Source organism: Salvia splendens, chromosome 14, assembly GCF_004379255.2.
Source record: "Salvia splendens isolate huo1 chromosome 14, SspV2, whole genome shotgun sequence".
NCBI classification, from domain to species: Eukaryota; Viridiplantae; Streptophyta; class Magnoliopsida; order Lamiales; family Lamiaceae; genus Salvia; species Salvia splendens.
The window spans coordinates 8423439-8431238 of record NC_056045.1 but is presented as its reverse complement, the minus strand read 5'-3'; the positions used below and the strand labels follow the sequence as shown (position 1 = coordinate 8431238).

At 40.1% G+C, this 7800-nt stretch overlaps 1 protein-coding gene and 1 pseudogene across 1 annotated transcript; one reads left to right on the top strand and one right to left on the bottom strand.

Annotated features, from left to right (window-relative positions):
- The first annotated feature begins 1926 nt into the window (after positions 1-1926).
- Positions 1927-4097, top strand: LOC121764128 (11S globulin seed storage protein Jug r 4-like). The gene is made up of 4 exons (XM_042160195.1): positions 1927-2206; positions 2474-2736; positions 3168-3614; positions 3717-4097. Exons 1-4 carry the CDS (start codon positions 1927-1929, stop codon positions 4095-4097), a joined length of 1371 nt encoding a protein of 456 aa, XP_042016129.1.
- A 72-nt stretch (positions 4098-4169) lies between these two features.
- LOC121764127 lies at positions 4170-5937 on the bottom strand (annotated as a pseudogene).
- Positions 5938-7800: the final 1863 nt, after the last annotated feature.

Genomic DNA, 7800 nt, shown 5'->3' with positions numbered 1-7800 from the left:
AAGTAGTAACTAGTAAACAACATGAGCAATTAGAGAGAATGAAGAGAGAATAGAGAAATTGAGATTGAGAGAAGGAAATCCTTGTTAACACAAGAATGGGGTGAGTAAAAATGATGGGGAAGTAGGGTATTTATAGGAGTAAAATTGAAAGAAAAAAAAATCAAATTTCAAATTCAGCCGCTTTATCACATAATTAATGAAATTAACATGATACAATCATGCATGTAGTAATAAATAAATGAGTTGTTTTTTTTACGATTTATGATCATCTTGGTTAGTGCAATGCAATGAAATTAATATACTAGTATATGATTAGACATTATTGGACACATAATTTGAAGACATAATCAAAGAGGTGTAATCCGTTGTTAACTTTTTTAAGTTCCTAACTCTGATAACTCATTAACATGGACGGACCTAGGCATGGGCCAAGCCACCGCTCTAGCGGGGGCTTGGCCGGTGCCGGTGCTGGTCCAATACTTCCACCATGGTTGTCTGTATCTGCACGTTGCACCTTTTACATTTTTTACAGAAAGATGAAAGGATGAAGGGGAGGAGAAAGGGAAAAGAAGACGAAAGAGAGAAGGGAGAGAAATAGAAAGTAATAATGAATCCAGCTATGTGGGGTCCACAATCTATTCATATACTACTACTTCTACTGTTTTTTTATATTATAAACTCCTACAACTATAAATCCTTGTTTCTAGATATTTGAGAATAGTAGATATAATGATATAATCAAGTTTGCTTCTTTTTATTTATATGTGGAGTACAATATGCTAATCTTCTTTTTATTTATAGTATAATACTATGAGTTGTACGTAACAAATTATTTTACACATCTCCATAATGTCACAATTTATGTGTATCCATGTTAGTATATAAAATGTTAGTAAAAAATTAATCTAGTTAATTATTTAAAAGTAGAATATAAAATCATGATTTTTAAATTTTTATTAGACTATATACTTTTTCTTCTTTTTTTTGGTTTTTTTTTCTTATTTTAATAAAAGACCATCGTTTAACTTTTAAATGTTTTCAAAAGACAACATTTTATAATTGGATGATATAATGGTGGAAATTTGAAAGTTTACAATTTAATATTATAATTTTAAATATAATGAAATGACTGGCCAAAATTTACTAAAATTTTTAATTTGAATGAATATTATTTCTTATAAAAATATATATGAAATTTTGTATTTGAAATTCTCAAATTTTGTTTTCATCATTTTATAAATTTTTAAAATAAATAAAGGAGGTAAGAATAAGAAATTATATTTAAAGTATATATATACTTTATTTTTTATAATTTTAGCACCGGCTTATCGAAAAATCTGGTTCCGTCCCTGCTCATTAACGTAGTGTATTAAAAATGTCAACATGATCACATTAAAATGTCAACATAAACTTAGTTGATATTTTAACGCACTGTGTTGACATCAATATTTAAAATAGTTATATTAAAATGTCAACACAAATTTGTGTTGACATTTTAATGTGATCGGACATTTTTAATATACTGCGTTGATGAGTTAGTAGGTTATCAATTTAAGAAAAATTAGCATTATAATATACCCCAATAAACAAATTGGTAGTATATTTTATTTTGAGAAGATTTGATGAAATATGGGTTGGAACAGTAGAAAAAACGTAGTACTATGAATATTATCCATAAAGGTGAGTGATATAGAAATAGAAGAGGGTAGTAGACGTATGTGACCTTGTTTGCATCCAAATGCATAGTATGATGGATAAGTGAGAGGCGAAGTTTGACATCATGTGATATGAATTTTGTAGCATTGCAGTCTCACAAAATCATAGGTGGAAGCCATGCAGCCATGCAATTTGCATGCAAAATGGTGTATAAATAGCAACGCTTCCGCTTCGCCACTTCTCATCATCAGCATACAACACAGCACAGCCATGGCCAAGCTCTCCCTCTCACTTCTAAGCTTTCTTGTGCTTCTAGGGTTTGGTTACGCCTTTAGAGAGCAGCAGCAGGGAGAATGCCAGCTCAGCAACATCGACGCTCGGGAGCCGTCCTACACCGTCAGATCCGAGGGCGGACAGACCGAGTTCTGGGATAACCACAACAACGAGTTCCGATGTGCCGGCGTTTCCATCCGCCGCCACATCATCCAGCAGAGAGGCCTCCTTCTGCCTGTCTACCACAACGCCCCCGTTCTCGTCTACGTCGTCCAAGGTCAGTTAATTTATATTACTCCCTCCATCCCATCTCATCCCATAATAGATGTCACACTTTTCTTTTTAATTTGTTTCATAAAAGATGTCACATTTTTCTCTCACAATAATATAAATATAGTATTTTCTCTCTTCACTTAACACACAGAATAACATCTCCTAAAATCTCGAGTCATTACCAAGCGCGTCATCTATTATGGGACGGATTGAGTAATAATTTTGGAGTATATTTCTATTCTATGAATTTAATTGTGCAATTATTATGCAGGAAGGGGAACTTATGGAGTTCTGACCTCTGGCTGCGCCGAAACATTCGAATCAGGCCAACAACAACAATTTTCTCAGGAGGAAAGAAGCCAGAGATTCAGAGACGACAAGCATCAGAAGGTTGAGGAATTCCAGAAGGGAGACGTCATCGCCATCAGGGCCGGTGATGCTCACTGGGTTTACAACGACGGCGATCAAGAGCTTGTCGTTGTTGTTTTCCACCACAACTCCAACTACGCCAACCAACTCGACCAAAACCCAAGGGTACGTGGGTAATATATGCTAATATACATACTTATATAAATAAAAGGGTGTATTAGGGTCCTCACAGATATTTGGTGTTAAGCTTCAAACAGATGACAACCGTTGGATCCTTGGATTGGATGGTTGTGATCAAAATAGCCGAGCTACATTATTTGATGAAAAATCTATATTATTAGTTGGTGTACATTATTAGAATGAAAATCTACATTATTAGACTATAATGCAACATTATTAGTCAGTGTACTTTATTAGAATGAAAATCTACATTATTAAATGACACGTGGCATTAATCTGACCGTTAGATGACAAAATCGGGGGGGGTTGAAATTCAGTTGAATGTTTGGACAATATTTACATGTTGAACTTGAATACATCCCTATAAATATATGCTTTATTTCAAATTCATCCAACTAATTATTCAAAATTTGTAGTCCTTCTTCCTGGCTGGAAACCCGGGCAACGAGCAAGAGGAGGAGCAATACAGGAGATTGCACGGAAGCAAGCGCGGCCAAGAAGCCCAATCCGAATTAGGCAACGTCTTCAGTGGTTTGGACGACGAGTTGTTGGCAGAGGCATTCAACGTTGAGGTAGAGACCGCGAGAAAGCTGAGGGGCCAAAACGACGAAAGAGGCCACATCATAAGGGCAGAGAAGAGCATCCAATTGATCCAGCCCGACCGCAGCCGCCAAGAACAAGCACGTCAACACAACGGCCTCGAGGAGACCTTCTGCAGCGCCAGAGTCAAGGAGAATCTCGACAGAGCATCACGTGCCGACTTCTACAACCCACGCGCCGGAAGATTCTCCACCCTCAACAGCTTCAACCTTCCCATCCTCAGCTTCCTTCAACTCAGCGCCTCCAGAGGAGTCCTCCACAGGGTAATAATTAATTACTACTCCAATATTATTATTACTACTTGGTTACTACTAATTCTAATTTACTACTACTAACTAATGGAGTATTATTATCATTATACATAGAATGCCATATTCTCACCACACTGGTACACCAACGCCCACACCCTCATCTACGCCACCCACGGCGCCTCACGGGTCCAGATAGTCAACCACCGCGGCCAGGCAGTGTTCGACGGCCAGGTGAGAGAGGGACAGGTGCTCGTCGTGCCCCAAAACTTCGCAGTCATTAAGCAGGCTTCAGAGCAGGGATTCGAGTGGGTTGCATTCAGCACCAACGAGAATGCGGCCATCAACACCTTGAGCGGCCGCACATCCGCCATCAGGGGATTGCCAGTCGATGTCGTTGCTAACGCATACCAAGTGTCGAGGGAGGAGGCACAGAGGATCAAGTTTTCGCGCCAGGAGACTCTCATTTTTAACGCACCCCTCTCTGCTTCTGCTTGATCAAATCAAATGCTATGCTTCTCTCTATAAATAAATAGATCTCATGAGCCTAGTCAGAGCAATAATAATGTACTATCGGCTTGTGCCCTGTTTGATACCTACAATAAGAGATCAATAACATTTTTCAAATTATCAAAATTTGTTCATTTTTAACTATTTACTTTCTACGACAAACTACATCTAAAAAAAACAATACAATAGGTACTTAATGCTCCTGTACAAATACATTCGTATCACGTACTAGCGGCTGAAATAGTACACGTAGGCATGCACACGGGTCGGAAACCGCCGGTTCCGGTTCATGAACCGACAGTTCACAGTTCATCATTACCATGAACCGGAACCGGCCCACCGTATTGAACCAGTATGTTCTCTATGCTGGCGTAGCTGCATTTTGGATGGATCAAGCAAGAGCCAATCTATTTGTAGTATATTTTTGAGGGGGGGAATTACTAGTAAATACTACTAATGTTTTGATTAACTACTTGACAAGTGTCTCTGTAACTCTTGATTGCTTCACAAATATGAACTTGTTCTTGCTCCTCTTCGTCACCAACCGCAGCTTCAAAGCCTTCAACGTCAGATACCACGATGGCTCGTTTATGATCAGCTGCATATATCCACAGCCACATTATATATATATAGGGCAGTAATAAGATGCTAGTTAATTTTCAATTAAGAACCTGAGCTTTTTCAATTTTATATATTAAAATGATTAATAAAATGACATAAATATATCAACACAGGAAAATGATCAAAGTATAACTAATATTAAGTGCATAACTAGAGAACAAATCACAGTCATTAGATCAAAACGATTTAATTCACTATATGAGTGTTTTAGTTCACATTATGAATTTAAAATCAAGGAGTGAACCAACCATTATAGTGAAGTATTTACTCCGTGAAGGATTTAGTTCCCTGTAATGGCGTTTTGGTTCACTCCTCCGCGTAGTGAACTAAATCGCTCTCATCGTGAACTTAATTCATGTTCTCTAGTTATGCATTTAAGTAATGGTTCCCTAGATCATTACTCGATCAACAAACGACTGCTTATATACCTGCTTATATAATTATGTATTTGTGTTGATAATTTTAATATGCAGTATTGAAAGTTCTGGCTTCCAGATTAGAAATTAGTCTTATTTTAACGCGACCCTAAATGAACTGACATTCTTGTGGACGATGCCGGGATAGTGATCGTGGAGCAACGCGATCATCTTCTTCCCAACGAGCTTCATCTCCTTCGTAGTCGGCCTGCCCGCGTGCCTCATGTCAACGATCTGGACGATGGAGTCGACGCCTCCCGGCCGGAAATTGAGACGGCGGATCCCTTTCTCGACGCAGAGCAGCCTCCACCTCAGATACTTATGGCAGCCCTGCTGCCCCATGCTCATCAGATTCCCCTGATACTCCCTCCCCAACACGCTGTAGCAGAGGGGTCTCCCCTCCTTGTCCGCGCCGCTCGCGAACCAGGCATTGTCGCGAGGCGGCGCCAGGTCCTCGTCGGCCGGGCGGAAGTCGGTGCGCCACCGCAGCGCGGTGAAGGCCTCGTGCTCCTTGTAGCGCTTGGCCTTGAGGAACTTGCCGAGGACAGCGGCGTCGGTCGCCTCCACGCCCCACAGCAGGTCTGCCCATCGTCGTCGTCGTCGTCCGGGGACTTGGGGTTGGTGGTGAAGAGGTAGTTTCCTTTGATGGCTTCCTCGACGCGGAAGCGGAACTCGGCGAGGGATTTGCTGCGGGAGCGGGCGTCGAGGAAGTGCTCGTCCGCTTCGTCGTCGTCGTCGCTGCTCTCGGGGCCGGGTGTGGCCATGGGGATGGGCTGTCCCTCGATGATCATTTTTGGCCCTTTTGTTTTGGATTGGTGTTTTGTTTGTCTTCCGAGCTCTCCGGCCGGCAATGATTCACCAGCCGATGAAGGAAGACCGTTTTTGTTACGTTATGTTATGTCCCTCTGTTCTCTCTCTATTTCTCTTCTTGTTTTTCTTATGAGAGACGAGTGAAATGGTGGAGTTCTGTTGGGGTTTTTTCTTCTTTTGTTCTAGACCACACTTATCATTCCTCAAGTGTACTTGACTTTTTTTTGTTCCGATTTTGGGAGAGACGCATGACCCTCATGCGTCTCCTTTTAATGAGATGCATGACGGAGATGCGTCTTTCATAGAGACGCATGAGGGACATGCGTCTCCCATTTTTTTCGATTTTTTTTGAACGACGCATGACCGTCATACCAAGTGTCGAGGGAGGAGGCACAGAGGATCAAGTTTTCGCGCCAGGAGACTCTCATTTTTAACGCACCCCTCTCTGCTTCTGCTTGATCAAATCAAATGCTATGCTTCTCTCCATATATAAATAGATCTCACGAGTCTAGTCAGAGCAATAATAATGTACTATCGGCTTGTGCCCTGTTTGATACCTACAATAAGAGATCAATAACATTTTTCTAATCATCAAAATTTGTTCATTTTTAACTATTTACTTTCTACGACAAACTACATCTAAAAAAAACAATACAATAGGTACTTAATGCTTATGTACAAAATGCATTCGTATCACGTACTAGCGGCTGAAATAGTACACATAGGCATGCACACACGGGTCGGAAACCGCCGGTTCCGGTTCATGAACCGGCAGCTCACATTTCATCATTACCATGAACTGGAACCGGCCCGCCAAGGGTCGCGGCGGTTCCGGTTCCGGTTCAAAAAACCGCCGGTTCAAAACCGCCGGTTCACGAGGCGGTTCAAAACCGCAAGATCCGGACCGGTTCGGCGGTTCGCAATTTTTTTTACATTTTTTATTTGTTTATCTATGAAATGTGCGTAAATAAAATTAAAAAAAACACGATGAAAGTTACAATTTTATTGAGATTACAAGTTACAACAATTACAAATCACAAAAAGCTTGAAGTCTTGAAGTCTTAAACAAAAATTTAAATACAATGAGACTACTAGTTTACAACTACAACGAAGCTAATTACAAATTACAAAAAGACTTGAAGTTCTGAACAATAAATTTATAAGTATATATACTCTTAGTCGGCGAAGGAGATCTTTCTACATAACTAAATTGAGGACACCTTTAACAATTCAACCTTAAATGTTGAGTTTAGTCTAACAATCAACAATTATAGTAGAATTGTCAAAAGTTTTCCGAATTTAGCCTTATAGAGAAATCTACTTCATCGACTAGAGTATATACAAATATAATTATTTAATTATATTTGCATATTTTTAAACTAGAAACAATGGGAAAAAATAAAGGAAAAAAGACTTGAGCTTAACTTAAATTTAAGTTAAGGTGCCTACGTATCCCCAATGCTCATTTGCATTAGGGAGTCAAGCCCACATAGTTTTCTTACCTTACTTACATATTTGGCTTGGCCGGCGGTTGACGGTTGGCCTACGATTCATCCCCGGTGAATTCTTCTTGTGATCCCTCCTTACGATCATCCCAATCATTTTCTTTTTCTTTGACGTCAGCTTTGGCCCAATCATCAAGTAACATCACACGGCTTCCATATTTTCGCGGAGAGCGTACTTCTTGATTCATCCAACACACGTGAGCCAACACTAAAAACCGGACTCGACGGCGACAGTGGAAGCCGGAACAGAAAAAATCTCCTTGGCCATTGACGCAAGTATGAGAAAATCTTTCTCGTGTGTTCCCCACCAATCGAGGACGTCGATTTGGGTAGGAGAAG

Bases quoted from the DNA above. Each gene is read 5' to 3' on its own strand.
- LOC121764128 (XM_042160195.1), top strand. From the start codon at position 1,927: ATGGCCAAGCTCTCCCTCTCACTTCTAAGCTTTCTTGTGCTTCTAGGG. The intron at 2,207-2,473 runs GTCAGTTAATTT...ATTATTATGCAG, and splicing joins TCTCGTCTACGTCGTCCAAG to GAAGGGGAACTTATGGAGTT. The intron at 2,737-3,167 runs GTACGTGGGTAA...CAAAATTTGTAG, and splicing joins AACTCGACCAAAACCCAAGG to TCCTTCTTCCTGGCTGGAAA.